General features: G+C 41.8%; 2 protein-coding genes across 9 annotated transcripts in view; one reads left to right on the plus strand and one right to left on the minus strand.

Annotated features, from left to right (window-relative positions):
• Positions 1-4,658, plus strand: part of Akap19 (A-kinase anchoring protein 19) — a 204,635-nt gene extending 199,977 nt beyond the window's left edge. For all 5 annotated transcript variants that reach the window (XM_087210711.1, XM_087210710.1, XM_004868984.4 and 2 more), the window contains one exon: positions 1,437-4,658. In XM_087210711.1, the coding sequence (XP_087066837.1) occupies positions 1,580-1,852 (273 nt within the window). In that variant the 5' untranslated portion in view covers positions 1,437-1,579 and the 3' untranslated portion in view covers positions 1,853-4,658. The remainder of the gene's footprint in view (positions 1-1,436) is intronic.
• A 699-nt stretch (positions 4,659-5,357) lies between these two features.
• The window catches only part of Hibch (3-hydroxyisobutyryl-CoA hydrolase), a 64,960-nt gene continuing 53,361 nt past the window's right edge, over positions 5,358-16,956 (minus strand). For 2 of the 4 annotated variants that reach the window (XM_087210709.1, XM_004868982.4), the window contains 2 exons: positions 9,277-9,310; positions 5,358-5,990 (listed from right to left, as the gene is read on the minus strand). In XM_087210709.1, coding sequence (XP_087066835.1) covers positions 5,875-5,990; positions 9,277-9,310 — 150 coding nt within the window. In that variant the 3' untranslated portion in view covers positions 5,358-5,874. Of the gene's footprint in view, positions 5,991-9,276; positions 9,311-11,092; positions 11,236-16,956 lie in introns of all 4 variants that reach the window. The other 2 variants (XR_015451113.1, XR_002390593.2) reach the window with 2 other exon arrangements.

Here is a 16,956-nt window from a genome sequence, read left to right on the forward strand (position 1 = left end):
GGGCTCATTCCTAGTTGATAGCACATTCTTGCTGTGTCCTCATGTGGCAGTGAGGGGAAGAGAGCTCTCTGGGGTCTCCTCTATAAGGGCACTGACACCCTAAGAGGCCCCATTTCCAAATGACATTACCCTGGGGATTGGGTTTCAACCTGTGAATTTGGCAAAGGGCGGGGGAAGGAGCATTTGGTCTATAACAATGTGGCTCACAAGCCTAAGCCACATACTTTCTAGCTCTTTTAAGAAAACCTTTGCCAATTCCGTTTTAGGGTATTCTCCTGAGTAGTAGTTGATGCCTGTGTGTTCAGGAGATCTCTCCACTTGAACACCAAGAATTTTTAGTACTATATAACTTCTGGGCTCACTGTTCCACTCTAGGTCCCAAAGCAGGAAATCTTTTGCTAGGTCTTAGTGGTCCTTATCCTTGGCAAGTCCTCATGCAAATTTCTGCCTATCTCCCTTGGCTCTCCTTTTCTTAAACTCTGTCTTCTAAATTCAGTTATTCAAGTAGTCCAAACCTCTGATGCTGCTTAACAGAATTTCAGCCCATCTTGGGCCCAGTCTCTCTATGCTAATGCTAGAAGATATCAAGCAAACCCTCCCTGGGATGCTCAACTGTGTGGGATTTAACATCTTGTATCTCCTGTCTCTCAGGGATCACAGTACTGGGTTGCTGATGCCTGAAAATACCTGGTCACATGTATTTTCTCCAGGTTTAAAGTTGTTTTGGGAGAGGGAGCAAATCAGGCACTAGTTACTTTGTACCAATAAGAAAAAGCTGCTTATGCAAAACCAAAGATCCTAGATAACACAGGCAATTCTGATGATTCTCCCACAGCCTTTTATGAGACTCATTAAGTAATATTTTGTATGTTAACTGTGTGCAGTTCTTAACCATCCCTCACAGCACAAAGTAGATACACATCGAAGTCACTACATGTTCGGGATAACAACCGAGACAATCTCCATTGTCAACCAGCTTTGCTCTAGGAATAGTTTGATATGCTTGATTCTCTTGACAATGCAGATCAGGGTCAGCAAACATCTTCTGTAAAGGGCCAGATAGAAAATATTTTAGTTTATGGGCCACAGTCTGTCACAACTATTCAATTCTGGTAGTATAAAAGCCACTCTTGACCACACATAGAAAATGAGCATGGCTGTGTTCTAAACAGGTGGCTGGAATTTAGTCCAAAAGCCTATTGTTCACATGAATAGACAAATCTAGAGAGCAAAGTTTAAGAGCTTGAAAAACTGCTTCCCTGTTTTTTTTTAAATGCTGATTTTACAGAGTGATTTTTCCTTACTTGCAAAGTTGTGTTACCTCACATTTCTTCCAAGTGACCAAAGTAGTAAAAAGAACGTAGTGTCCACATCACTGAGTGGAACATTCTTTTGCATTCTATGACTTCAACGTGCAAACTCCCTTCTCTTGACAGACACTGATGAAGAGTGAAGGGAACACTGACCACTGAATCAGGGGAGAAGACAAGCGCTGGGCAGCCGGACCTGCACTGCTTTCCACTGATACTACTGGCGCAGCCTCTGCTACTGCTCTCGTTTGCTCAGGACTCTTCGTAACATGGGCTGCATGAAATCAAAGCAAACTTCCCCATTTCCTACCAACTTTGAGATGGAGAGGCAGTGTGGGAGTGAAGAAAGGTTTATGCCAGAAGACAGGTTATGTAGATTATCTTCTCCATGTAACGCCCAAGGGGACATGAAGGCAGAGCCTAGGGTCACCGAGTATGCAGACTGCCTGTCCCGGGAGATCCTGCGTGATGCCTTGCAGCAGTGGGCACGCAACAGCATCAAGTACCAGGACATCCCCTACATTGAGAGTGAGGGCCCTTGACCCTGCATGCAGGGTGTCGCACGTTGCTCAACTGTGGGTTGAGCCGGTGCTAGTATAAATACATGAACCAAAAGCAAAACTAAGTGCATGTGAAAACGTGTGTGGTCATGTCACTAGTGCAGGAACACCTCAGGAGGTGTGTGGCAAGCAGCTCTGCTTGCTCCTGGGTCTGGTCATGGAAGGGCTGAATGGGGGACCTATAGCACCCAGCACTCAGGTGTATGTCACACCACCTTCATCCAACGCGGTAATGGCATCACCAAAGAAAACACTGAGGAATAAAAAGCCGTAAATTCAAAAAATTAACAGAAAATTAATTTAATGTCTACCAAAAAAAATTCCCAGACAGGAAGTGTTTTTTTTCTCAAAATGCCTTGGCAAGAGAAAGGAACTCACACCAAAGTGACCAGCAGTGAGTTTTGTCTGTCAAAGCCACAGGGTGAGAAAGCCGTATGTCCAGAAGAGGTTCCACCTGGAACCTCAGTGCCCTAACGAGCTACAGCTGACTTTGCATCTAGTCAAACCTTGGATTGCGAGTAACTTTGCTTTATGAGTGTTCTGAAAGATGAGCAAAACATTTCTAAGCAATTTTAACTTGATGAGTAGTACATCATGCGGAATGTCACATGATCACAACCGGTTCTCTCCCTCACTGCTTTGATATACAAATGCTTTGGTTTACGGGTGGAATGAATTCTCACAAACCAAGGTTTTACTGTACAGCCATCTTAAGATACAATTAAGAAACCATGAACTTAATTGCTTTTTAGGAAAATAAAAAGTCAGTAAATCTTAAAAGTAGCAGAAGCCTCGCCTGCAAGGTAGAAAACGGAAGCTAGTGTTAACATGAATTGGATCGGACACTTTCCTGGCTGAGATGCTGCTGCTGGTCAGGGGCCACTTGTTCCCAGGTTATTTACTAACCGTGGGGCAGTCACTTTCTAGGTCATAGGTGAGCACTTCCAGTCGCATCACACAAGGCAGAATGCTTCTCCAGGGGGAATCCACGTGTATTGCTTTTAGGTGTAGCACATGCCTGTAGGGCATTTTTTTCCTATATCCTATATCTTCATAAATTAAGCTTTTTAAAACTGTCACAGTATACTTTTAAAAAGGATTAAATAGTATTTGTAGTTCAAAGATAAAAACAGGATTAAGTCTCTAGGTTAGAATCATCTTTTTTGTCAAGATTTGCTACACAGTGAGCTTGATTGGAAACTAAGCCCATATGTGTTAGATCCTTTTATTAAGATATAATACACCAGTGTTACTGAAATCTTAAAGTAGAAGGCGGCTTCTGGCCCTGTAAGCAACAGAAAAACTACCTCTACTTTTACCAATACTTTGAAACCCACAATGAAAAGATAAAATGAGGGGTGTATGGCACCTTTCGGTTGCTTTTGGACACCTAATCGTTCAGCCTGAATTTCACCTCGCCCCACGATTTACACTGTTCCACTGTATTTGCAGCCTGTATAAGAAGAGAACCCCTCCTGTTCATACAAGGGTCTGAAGTCTTTAGGCTAAGGGCAGAAAGTTTCCTAAAGTACTAAACATTTACAACTCATAAAGTGTTTATACTAAGGACTCAGACAAAAGCCTAGATGATTTTCACTCATTTTCCACCTCAACTCAAGATACTTTTGCTGCAAGGTCATTTGCCATTTAAAGATAAGTATATAAAATAATATATACTATAGTGAGAACATAAAGCAACACATCACAAATTTTCCAGAATAAACAGAAATATGACTAGTGTGTTCTGGTTCCATCTAAGTAGTTTAACTTTAGAATCCTGTGCCCTGTTGCCCCCATTTCCGAAAGAAGTATGAGCCTGTCCCATCCATATCTAGCAGTTTTATGACCAAGCAGCAACCCTGAACAAGGAACCATAAGGCGTACATAATTGGTGAGCCAATGGATAAACCATGTGGGGGAAGAATAAGTAAAATTACGCTACACGTGACAATTATGAGGGTACAGTTTGGCCTCAGTGACAATGACAACGTCTTTGATAACTTTCAGGAAAAGGTAGAACAAAAGAAGCCCTATAAAATGGGATGCTGCAAGAGCCACTGACACTGGAAAGGGAAAGTCCTGCTGCACTAAGGTCAGGACAGGAGCCTCTCCTGGTACAGGAAGTACAACTGGAGCTGAGAAAGCCCACTGACGGAAATAAACGAGCTGCTCCAGATGTCAGAGACCCCACCAGCCCCACCAGCCAGCTTCCCACTGCCACCCCCCAGTGGCCTCTCCCGCGCTGCTGCCTTTCAGTTCCAGGCCCCTGGTCCTGGGATTCTCCACTTTTTGTTGCCTTATTGGTTTGCAAACCACCTCTGGCTATTAGCACAATTTTGAAGGAGACAAAAATTATTATCATTTTAGTCCCAAAAGAATTTGTGTCAAACTTAGCATTAAAAAATCAACACTGAAATAGCATGGTACTCACCTCCTACCAAGTAGGATTGGCACTTCATGAGGTGATGTGGAAGTTTACTCTTGTATTGCAAAGTTTCAGAAATCACAAGGTAAGAGACACATAATGTCAGAAAACAGTAGTTTAAAAGCAAAGTTCTGAAAAAATATATGGTTCAATCAAAATGCCCTCGCCCTCAGTCTGTAATGACCAAGCAAGCCCTGTGAGCACTGCTCAGGAGTGTCGCCTGTGTCTTAATTTACAAAACTCAGCTTCTGTTAGCAAATCCCCTTGCCTGTAACAGCTAGCTGTCAAGTGTTATATTTTTCCAAATACTGTTGAGTACATTTTTGTAAATGTACAATAAATTCCAGTTGTAATTACCTATGAGTTATTTACTTGAAGCAAATTTTTTCAACACTGTATGAATCAACATTTGTGTAATTTCTTGAATTATTTAGGTCCAATTTGAGAGTTTTAAAAATATAAATGTAAACATGTCATAGCATCTTTATTCCAACTTTGTTCCTGAATTTTCTGAAAGAAAATTTAAGCAATGCCTCCTGGGCTGCATATTCGCATCTGTAAGGAGGATGCAGGCTGTCACCTTGACGCCCTTTCATCCCTGCTGGATTTTTCTTCTCATATACTTAAAGTTCACAGTTTCTCAGGGTTGGGTGGAAGTGCTATAACAAGTTACAGATAAACAATACATTGACCTTTAACATAGAAATTATTCTTACCTAGGACTTTAGGATGCTAAGCCTGGAACAACCTGAAGCTTCCTGCATACCTTAAAAAACACTTGTACCAATTACTGAAGGTTTTTTAAACTGCTTTTAACTTTTTATACAAAAGTTTAAATTACAAACAGCAGAGTGTGTCTTAGAGACTGGAGTTTATTAATCCCCCACTAGCAAATACTCCGCCTGACAAAAAATGATGCTCTCTCTCCACGAGAAGGCATGCTGGTCAGGCCAAGGCTGACGTAATGTGTTGTAGACATGATTTCACAGACACATCTGTCTTTGCCCATGATTTCTCATGATTATAAAAGGAACTCATCTGGTAAAATAATTTACTTAAAAATATACTCAAAGAAAAGTTTATTGAGCATTTACACAGAATACTCCCCCAAAATTCAAGATCTTTTTTATAATCTATACCCAAGTTTGTATTTAGCTTTCAGTACTGGTTTATATGTTGCTTAAACAAAGCTCCTAATTCAATTAGATATAACTACTTAATCTTCAGAGGCATTAGGATTTCCCCTTTTGGGGTTGGCAAACTTTCTCACAAGGATGAGACAATCAAGATTTTAGGCTTTGCAGGTCATCCACGTCCTGCTGCCAGTACTCAATGCAGCCACTGACAACACGTAAGGAGACGGTGCAGTTATGTTCCCATAAAGATTAATTTGAGCTATTACAATTTTCACATGTCATAAAGTATTAGTCTTGATTTCTTTCCCAACCATTTAAAAATAGAAAACCATGCCTAGTTTGCAGGCTAGATAAAAATGGACAGCAGGCCAGCTTTGGCCCACGTGCTATACTTTGCCAACCCTTGCTCCAAAATGTGCAGTATTTTGAAAAGAACAGTTACTTCAAAGAATCAAATCATTGCTTCCCAGTGATTTAAAATAATCATCCAACTCTTCATCAGTCACTTCTTTTAGGTCAGCTGGTTTCCACCTTGGACTCTGGTCTTTATCAATTAAAACTGTAAAAAAAAAATACAGATGTTAAAAGAAGATGCACATGTTGGGACGTTTCTTTCTGGTACAATCAGATTTTAATTACTAAACCGACAAACTCTCTTGAATGGGTGTATCTTTCTATAGCACGTCTTCTCTGCAAAGTTAAAAAAGTTTTGTACATGTTCTACTTTTTTTCCAAATTCAAACCTCAAAGAATTTGAACAGATGACGTATTTTTGTTATTCAGTGCAAGTATTTTCTCATCTCTAACCTTCATGTCACCAGCTTTAGTAATGCCTGAATTAATTCAGTGGTTTAACATTCTTTTTTCCCACTTCAGACAAAATTTTGAATAAAATCTCCATGCTACAAAACAGCTAACACTAGTGTTGGTGTTATTTACAGGGAAGGCAAAGGGTCAGCTCTGCAACCTCTTCCACATTTGGTTTTGGGAGGAAAACTAACCACTTAAGGTGGAGGGAAGACTTTAGCCATCGTTAAATGTGGCGACTACTGCTACTGTTCTGCAAATCCTCAAGTTCAAGATAGCTCCAAATTTAAAAATCATACCACAGTCGGGTTATCCTGAAACCTTCTACTTCTATTTCAATGTGGTCATCACTTAGCGCACCAGATAATATCCCCACAGGACTGAGAGCATGAAGCAATCTATTACCACTTCTCAGAAAGAACGTTCCTATTTCGTGGTCGTGACAGTACACTACAGTGACACAAATGCTATTTGGGAAACTGGGCGGCTCTCAATATTATCTCTCACAACTGTGTGTGAATCCACAATATCTTTAAAAAGCACAGTTGTGGTGGCAAATCTCAACCATGCTTAAGTGTGCACAATTCCAGTGAGGACTGGGAACATTTAAATATACAAATTACAAAGAACTGAGAAACCTAGTTGAAGTGTTAAAAGGCTAAACAGTTAAGAAGGCTGCCTGGGTAGGTGGAGGGAAGAAAGCTTTATATATAATGAAATGGATACTGCAATGCTGATTCTGACACAGGATCTGTGTTGCTCAGGCTGATCTTAAATTTGTGGATTCAGGAATCCTCCTGCCTCAACCTCTCCAGTAGGTAGGACTACAGGTAAACATCACTGTGCCTGGCTCAATGCTGAAGGTTCTCAGGCTTTGGCTATGTACTTTGGGGTTCTGGAGTGAGACAGGGCAGTGATATCAAATACTGATGTTCTGATCCCTACCAGTTTGAGTTCTCTCTTCCCTGGACATCACAGACGATGACCATGGGACCCTCCTTCCGTGAGAATTTCCTTTAAGTCTTCTGGTCAATGCTGTCTACCTCCTCGAGGTTCCAATGAAGGACAAAACTAGACTACTAATCAAATCTGGGTGTCCCTTTATTTCAAGCGACAAACCCTTTTGCCTAGAGGAGAAATAAACTCTTGCCATACAGCAGCTCGAGGAGGCCTCCTGAGACACCCAACCTCCATGTGGTGGCTACTTAGATCTGGCACGAGCACCCATCTTTTCTTCTTCTCTTACCAGAAAGCTTATCCAGATTTTAAGAGTAAGAATTTTTAAACAGTTGTTTTCCCAATTTGCTTATTTTTATAGTCACCAAATTGTAGCAAGAACACTAGTTTTTCAAGTCATAAATGTTCTTTCTGAATATTTCTGAAATATTTTCTCTCATTAAAAAGGCAGCTGATAAGCACTTCTTTTTGAATCAGAATTCTGATGCTGCTTGATTTCAATTTTTTTCTTAAAATAACAAAACTTCTAAAAATAATACCTTTCGGGCTGGGGATTTAGCTCAGTGGTTCTGCTGCCTGCCTTGCAAGTGCAAGGTCCCGAGTTCAATCTCTGGTACCAAAATAATAATAATAATAATAATACCTTTCTTTTGGAGGACTATCATAACAATGAATATGTTAGCAACATAATACAAATACAATAGTACACATGTCCTCCTAAAATGACAGGGTTAGATTCTAATCCCCATTGAGCAAGAATCTGCAGGACACTGGTGTGGAAAATCTGTATTTTAATTGGTTTCTATAAAACATACAGCCATCTGCTCTGACTCAACCTCATGTATCTTCCAAAAGGGTTGGAACCCTGTGCTGGTTTTGGGTATTGTATCATGTCAGAAATTAAGAATTCTACAGCAGGGGTTGGTGTTTACCAAAGCTTAGATTCAGAGAACAAACTTTTCACTCACATGAAGCCTACCCAGGGCTGGGGAGGGTCAGTGACAGAGCACTTGCCTAGCTTGTGTGAGGTCCTGGATTCAATCCCTAGGGAGGAGGAGGGGGAGGGGGAGGAAGAAGGAGGAGAAGGAGGAAGAAGAGGAGAAGGAGGAAGAAGAAGGAAGGAAGAAGAAGGAAGGAGGAAGAAGGAGGAAGAAGAAGGAAGAAGAAGGAAGAAGAAGAAAGAAAAAAAAGCCTGTACTTTTTTAAGTAGTTTGCTAGGAAAAAAAAATCAGTGACTTCACCTGCTTTTTAAAAATATGCTGGCTACGGAGATGATGAGCAGAAGTGGAAGCATAATGGCCTATGTGTTTTCCACGTCAAGGTCTAACTGCTCAGGGACAGACAAGAAGGCAGATGGCAGGGTCTGACCACTGCTCTACTTTCTGCCCAGTACGAAGCGGGAGGAAGGGAGGGAGAACCAAGGGCTTTCTGCAAGGAAATAAAAACGTCTCAGGCCTCAGAAGCAGTTAGTTCACAAGCCCATGAAGCAGTCACCTGACTGTGGGCAGGGTTGGCTCTGACCTGTAAGCAAATAAGGGAGCAGTGGCCAAGTCAGGAGAATTTAAAAAATAATATTAGTTTGGGGCTGGGGATTTAGCTCAGTGGTGCCACCGCCAGCCTCACAAGTGCAAGGTCCTGAGTTTGATCTCCGGTACCTAATAATAATAATAATAATAATAATAATATATTAGTTTCAAAGACTGACCTCCCTTTATATTCTAGATGGTTTTATTTTTGTGGTGCTGGGAAGTGAACCCAGGCCTTCCTTCCACATTCAAGGTCAGTGCTCTCCCACTGAGCTATATCCTCAGTGATTTTAAAATCGTATTTTGAGATGGGATCTTGTTAAACTGCCTAGGCTGGGCTTGAACTTGTGACCCTCTTACCTCCGCCTTCTGAGGAGCTGGGATTACAGCGCTGTATCACCACGCCTGGCTGCAGATGCTTATATTTTAACACACACAACTTTGCGATCTTTACAAAAGTTTAGTTTTCATTAATAAAGTTGCCACCATTAATTAACTGTATGCTCACAAATCCCTCCTCCCTGGTGGCCCATGGGAAACAACTCTGTCACTTACCAGCTCTAATGCCTTCATGAAAGTCGTGACGACTCTGGAAGAGGACCAAGATCAAACAGGGTCATTTCCGGGCGTCCGTATTCCTGGTGAGCCCCTCTTTCACCCACCAGCCGTGTGCGCGAGACACCCGACAGCAGCCTCTGAGAACCACACGCACCACTGTCCACCCCACCCCCGAACCCCACTGCCCCCAGCCCCTCCCCTCCTCTCCCTGGAAAATGTCCTCATCCTCCCCGGCCAAATCCCCACCACTGAGCTCTGCTTGTGTTTGAGCAGCTTTATCTTGCTGTAGAAAAATCATACAACTGTGAGCGGTTTCATATAAAATTCATGGCCACAAATCTTAAACAGGCACAGAAACCCTGACACACTCCAAGATCTCTTCCCCTCTCCCCAAGATCAGGATTTAAACTATTTTGTGCTCTCTCGACCCCTACCCTTGGAGCACATTTGACTCTTGCTGTAAATCTCAGCTAATGACTTAACCTCTTTCGTCAGTTAAGTAAAAAAATGAACATTCTCATGTTCTCAGCAGTGAAACACTTGCTGCGGCAGCAGCCACCTGCCCCTGCCTCCTCTCCTGACTCTGCTGACCGGACCACCCTCTCCCAGCGTTCCGGGACACAGCTCCCCTGGACCTGAGGAGGTCTCCTGTCCCCTTCTGTCCTCCCAGCCTGGTCACTGGAGTCCAGCACATGCATTCAAGTGTCGGGTTCACATCGGAGCCCACTACGAAGCCCATTCCCTTCCTGGTCACTGCACAGCCCCAGCTCTCCTGTGCTGGAAGCGTTTCCTCCAGACAGGCACCGCCACTTCCCCACCTGTTAGTTATGTCCTCACTCAGAGAACATCTCGGCAGGGCCTTCTCTGCTCATCCCACCCATCTATCCTGCATCCTCCTTCCTGGCTTCATTTTGTTCTCTTTAATATTTATACTAATATAGATTTGATGTATTTATCTTATTTGCATTTTATTTCTCCCCTATAAAGTCAGTCCTACCAAGGGAGGAATTTGTCGGTGCTGTTTACCTACAGTAACCCTTGGTAACACATGCTAAGTACTCTTGTTGAGATAATAAATAAACCCCCACATGTTATTAAAGAGGTGTTAATGTCCTTCAGCCTTAAATCTCTAACCCACATCTCCAACTGCAATTCCTAGTGCATCCTCTCTCCCTCGTCGTATCCATGTCTCCAGTTCTGCCTCCCACATCCGCTTCTCTCCAGGGTTGCCAACCTGTCCTACCCCACTGCTAGTCAGCACCCCATCACTGCAGTAAACGTCTCTCTGGTTCCTCTACCCATGCTTGAACCCCTTCAACCCTCTCTCTAGGCAGTAGCAATAATTACCTTCTTAGAACAAACTTACTACAATCAAATGAAAAACCAAATCACCCCCTGCTTTAAAGCCAAGAGGTCACTCAACATTCTCATTTCTCCTCCTTCAGGTCACCGATGAGGGACATCTCAAAGACGTCTTCCCTGGCCTGCCTATTTCAGCCAAGTTTTCCTTTGCTTCCCCAACTCCTTCCGGTCCTTGTGGCATTTTCTTCTATAACCAGGCCTGTGAGTTTCTCTTGGAGCACTTACTATAAGATACAATTACCTTATTTTGTTTAGTTCTTTTTTATTGTCTCAGTAAACTAATCTGCATGAAATAAAGGATTGTGCCTGACTGTTCTGGATCCTAACCTGAACACTGGGAACAGTGCCTGGCCAGGAGCTATCAAATCTGGGAGGGAGGGAGGGAGGCGGGGCAGTGGACACAAGTACCGAGGAAAGCAGGTGACGGGCAAAAAGCATCTGCTGCACGCACCTTGTTTCTGCCACAAAGCGGCTGCAGGTTACTTCTCTATGCTATAGTCTCCTCCTCTGGCAGCAGAGGTAACTGTACCCATCCTGCTAGAGAGTGCATCTTGTTTCACGGAGGAAGAGCAGGTAAGGTGACCGGCACAGCACCTGCTCATAACAAGCATTTTGGAGACTGCAGCTGCCACTGACATCCTCCAAGGAGCGACTTTAAGACATGGCCAAGAGTTTATTGCTAATTAGATGAACTACTTTCAATATCTTAATAACTACTTCAAGACATGTAAGTCCAGTAGCAATGTCTGCCTTCTGGTTATTAAGCCAAATATTCCCTTCTGACCGTGAATTTATATATCTAAATAAAACAACTTTTTATGGGCACTCTGAATGTAAAATGATTTTGCCTTTAAAAAGTTGTGCTTGCCGCCGTCTCACTGCTCCTGGTCCAGAGGAAGGGGCTTCCGGGCCACCATCCTTCCCGGTGCACCCAGCCCAGAGGATAGGGCTTTTGGGCCACCTTCTGTCCCAGCACTCCTGGCCCAGAGAAGGGGCGCCAGGGCCACCATCCCTCCCACCATTCCCGGCCCAGAGGGAGGGGCTTCTGAGCCACCATCCCACTGCTCCTGGACCAGAGGAAGGGGCTTCCCGGCAACCAGCCCTCCCGCTGCTCCCAGCCCACAGGAAAGGGCTTTTGGGCCACCATCCCTACCGCTGCTCCCGGCCCCTGTCCCACCTCTCCCAGCTCAGAGGAGGTAATCCGTGCAGGTGCTAATAGCCCCCCGCCCCAGTCAAAATGAGAAAACACGTAAATAAGTCTCAAAACCAGACTTCTAGATCACCTACAGCAACCTCAAAGGGAAATGAGATGGAACACTCTGACACTCAGCCACCTGGACCCACTGAACTGGCAACAAAAGCGGATCTGGAAAAAATGAAATCAGAAATAATTTCTCAGATAACAGGAGAAATTGTGCCCCTAGTGCAAGACATGATTAATAAATCTAGACAGGAGCTGAGGAACATGATGGAATCCCAACATAAGAAACAAATGGAATCCATAAAACAGATGAAAATAGATTTCCAGGACATGAAAAACTCCACTGAAAGTTTACACAGCAGAATGAGCCAGTGTGAGGACAGAATTTCAGATATAGAAGATAAGATTGCAATTAGTGACCAGGAAAAGAAAAATTGCTTCAAAATTATAAGGGAACATGAGAAATCAATCCAGCAGCTGCTAGATGATGCAAAAAAGAATAACATAAGACTGATTGGGCTCAATGAAGAAAGAGGAGAGAGTGCAGATGACATAAAAAAATCTCTTCACAGAAATAATGGCAGAAAACTTCCCAAGCAGGGGAAAAGAGCTTGAAATACAGATTAAGTGAGGCATATAGGACTCCAAATAGCCTTGATCAAAAAAATCTACACATGGGCATATAATTGTTAAGATTCCAGAAACTCAACAGAAGAACAAAGTTCTACAAGCAGTTAGAGAAAAGAAACAAATCACATACAAAGGAAAGCCCATCAGAATCACAGCAGACTTCTCAACACAAACCATCAAGGCAAGAAGAGCTTGGAGTGACATATTCCAAGCCCTAAAAGAAAACAGCCTCCAACCTAGATTGATGTACCCTGAAAAACCATCTTTCAAAATTGATGGAGAAATAAGATACTTTCATGACAAAGAGCACCTTAGGAACTTCGTGAATACCAAACCAGCACTCCAAAGAATTTTACACAATAGCCTAGGAACAGACATTGAGGATCACAACCCCAGGAAGCAAAGCAGAATGAACCCATCTGGCATGACAAGAAATTAAATGTGAAAGGGGAGAACCCAACAAAAAGAAAAAGTCACGGCAATGACAAGTCAATACATTTCAGTTATAACCATCAATGTTAATGGTCTCAATTCTCCAATCAAAAGAAATAGACTGGCAGAATGGGTCAAGAAGCAAAATCCAACAATATGTCGCATACAAGAAACACACTTAATTCAAAAGGAAACTCATAGGCTGAAAGTTAAAGGGTGGAAAACAATACTCCATGTGACAGGAACCTGAAAAAAAGCAGGAGTAGCTATCCTCTTGGCAGATCAAGTAGATTTCAAACCAACACTCATTAAGAGAGACGAAGAAGGACACTACATCCTTGTAAAGGGAAGAATCCAAGAGGAAGATGACAACCATAAATATCTATGCACCAAACACTAGTGCACCCAACTATATAAAACAAATATTAATGGACATGAAAAGTCATATATGCACTAATACAATTGTAGTGGGGGACCTCAACACCCCACTGTCACAAATAGATAGATCAACTAGACTAAAAATAAGTAATGAAATACTAGAACTCAATCGAACTCTTGAACAAATGAATTTAACAGATGTTTACAGAGTCTTCCACCCCACAAAATCAGAATACACATTCTTCTCAGCTGCACACGGGTCATTCTCCAAAATAGACCACACACTCACACACAGAACATGTTTAAGTAAGTGCAAAGGAATTGAAGTTATCCCCTGTATATTATCAGACCATAGTGCGATGAAATTGGAGATCCATAGCAAAAGAAACTCGAAAAATTTCATAAACATGTGGAAATTGAACAACACACTTCTGAATAACCAATGGGTCACAGAGGAAATTAAAGAAGAAATCAGACAGTTCCTTCAATTAAATGACAATGACAATACAACATACTGGAATCTATGGGACACAATGAAAGCAGTCTTACGAGGGAAATTCATAGCAGTGAATACACATATTAGGAAAACAGAACGAGCCCAATTAAACAACCTGATGCTGAACCTCAAGCTTCTAGAAAAAGAAGAGCAGGACAACCCCAGATCTCATACAAGGGAGGAAATTATAAAGATCAGAGGAGAAATCAATACAATGGAAACTAAAAGAACGATACAAAAAAAATCAATGAAGCCAAGAGTTGGTTCTTTGAAAGAATCAACAAAATTGATAAACCCTGAGCCAACCTTGTCAGGAAAAGGAAAGAAAAGGCCCAAATCCATGCAATTAGGAATGAAAAGGGTGAAATGACAACAGACCCAGCAGAAATCCAGAGGATCATCAATACCTACTTCCAGAACCTATATGCCAATAAGATGGACAACACAGAAAAAATGGACAGATTCCTAGATACATGTGAATTACCAAAGTTGAATGAAGAAGACCTAAAAATTCTGAGCAACCCAATATCAACCAATGAAATTGAAAATGTAATTAGAAACTTATCACCTAAGAAAAGCCCAGGCCCTGATGGCTTCACTGCTGAATTCTACAAGACATTTAGAGAGGAACTGCTGCCACTACTGTTTAAACTCTTCAATGAAATTGAAAGGGAAGCAATACTCCCAAATTCATTCCTGGAAGCAAGCATCACCTTGATCCCTAAAGCAGAGAAAGACCCAACCGAAAAGGAGAACTACAGGCCAATCTCACTAATGAACAGAGATGCAAAAATCCTTAATAAGATACTGGCAAACAGAATGCAGAAGATCATCAAGAAGATCATACACCCTGATCAAGTGGGATTCATCCCAGGGATGCAGGGATGGTTCAATATACACAAATCAATCAATGTAATACACTATATCAATAGAGCCAAGGACAAAAACCATATGATTATCTCCATAGACTCAGAAAAAGCATTTGACAAAATCCAACATGCATTTATGATAAAAACCCTACAAAACATTGGAATAGATGGTCTCTGCCTCAAACTGATAGAAGCCATCTATGAAAAACCAACAGCCAATATCATACTAAATGGTCAACAACTGAAATCCTTCACACTAAAATCAGGAACAAGACAAGGATGTCCACTATCACCACTCTTGTTCAATATAGTTCTGGAAACACTAGCCACAGCAATTAGACAAGAGAAAGAAATAAAAGGAATAAAGACAGGAAATGAAGAAGTCAAATTGTCATTATTTGCAGATGACATGATACTCTATACAGAAGACCCCAAGAACTCCACCAAAAGTCTCCTAGACTTAATAACCAAATTCAGTCAAGTAGCTGGTTACAAGATCAACACACAAAAATCAATAGCTTTCCTCTACACCAATGACAGACTCACTGAGAGAGAAATAGGGCAAATAATTCCTTTCACAATAGCATCCAAAAAACTGAAATACCTAGGAATCATCCTAACAAAAGAAATCAAAGACCTCTTCTCTGAAAACTATGGCACTCTGAAAAGAGAGATTGAAGATGATATCAGAAAATGGACAGACATCCCCTGCTCCTGGGTAGGAAGGATTAATATAGAGAAAATGGCCATGCTTCCAAAACTGCTATATAGATTTAATGCAATTCCAATTGAGATTCCAGCAGCATACTTCATGGACCTTGAGAAAACAATCCAAAAATTCATTTGGAACAAGAAGAGACCCAGAATAGCAAAAGCAATACCAGGTAACAGAGACATGGCAGGGGGTATCACAAACCCCAACCTGCAACTATACTACAAAGCTACTGTGATAAAAACAGCATGGTACTGGCAAAGAAACAGACCTGAGGACCAGTGGAACAGATTAGAAGATGGAGAAACAACGCCAGACACACTCAGCCATCTCATCTTTGATAAAGGAGCCAAACACCCTCACTGCAGGAAAGATAGCCTCTTTAATAAATGGTGCTGGAAAAATTGGGCTTCAACTTGCCAAAGATTAAAACTAGACCTGTATCTCTCACCATGCACTAAACTAAAATCAAAATGGATTAAAGATCTAAATATTAAAATAGAAACTCTGAACCAGTTGGAACAGAGATTAGGTAGAACCCTTGAAGACATCGGTGTAGGAAAAGATTTTATGAACAAAACCTCAGTTGCCCGTGAACTACAACAAACACTCAACAAGTGGGATCTCTTCTTATTAAAAGACTTCTGCACAGCAAGAGAAACCACCAGCAGTGTGAAGAGACAACCCACAATGTGGGAAAAAATCTTCACCTGCTCTTCCTCAGACAAAGGTCTACTATCTCAAATCTATAAAGAACTTCAAAAGATCAGATCTCCCAAATTTAAAGACCCAATCCAAAAATGGGCATCTGAAATGAACAGACATTTCTCACACAAAGAAGTAGAAATAGCTGATACATGAAAAAATGTTCAACATCACTGGTCGTTTGAGAGATGCAAATGAAAACAACACTGAGATTCCACTTCACTCCAGAAAGAATGGCTGCTATCATGAAATCAACCAACAACAAATGCTGGCGGGGCTGTGGGGAAAGAGGAACCCTGCTCCACTGCTGGTGGGAGTGTAGACTGGTTCAACCACTGTGGAAATCAGTATGGAGATACCTCAAACAACTAGGACTGGAAGTCCCATTTGACCCCGCTATTCCCCTGCTGGGGATCTTCCCCAAAGAATTAAAAAGAATCACACCACAGTGATATATGTGCACCCATGTTCATAGCAGGACAGTTTGTGATAGTTAAAACTTGGAAACAGCCCAAATGCCCATCAACTGGAGACTGGATAAAGGTGGTTTTTTTATAAAATGGAGTACTACTCAGTCATAAAAAAGTGATAAATTAGAGACATTTATTGCTAAGTGGATGCACATTGAGGCAATACTCTTAAGTGAAATAAATAGGACACACATGTATAAATACCAAATAGTTTCTCTGGGGTGAGAAACTGAAAGTGTAAATAAGGACTAAATGTATAATAGGTAATGTGAAAAAGGAAGAAAAGGGGCAAAGGGGAAGGAAGTGGGAGGGCTAGGGGAAAGGATAGAAGGGAATGGGATTAATATGAGAAAATGGAAAAATAGGAACAAAATCTTTGTAAATAGGGAGGAATGGAGGGGTTGAAGGGAGGGCTGGGCAAG

The sequence above is a fragment of the Heterocephalus glaber genome, unplaced genomic scaffold (genome assembly GCF_053883595.1).
Source record: "Heterocephalus glaber isolate CG9 unplaced genomic scaffold, H.glaber_assembly_v1.0 deba00001190, whole genome shotgun sequence".
Taxonomy (NCBI): domain Eukaryota; kingdom Metazoa; phylum Chordata; class Mammalia; order Rodentia; family Bathyergidae; genus Heterocephalus; species Heterocephalus glaber.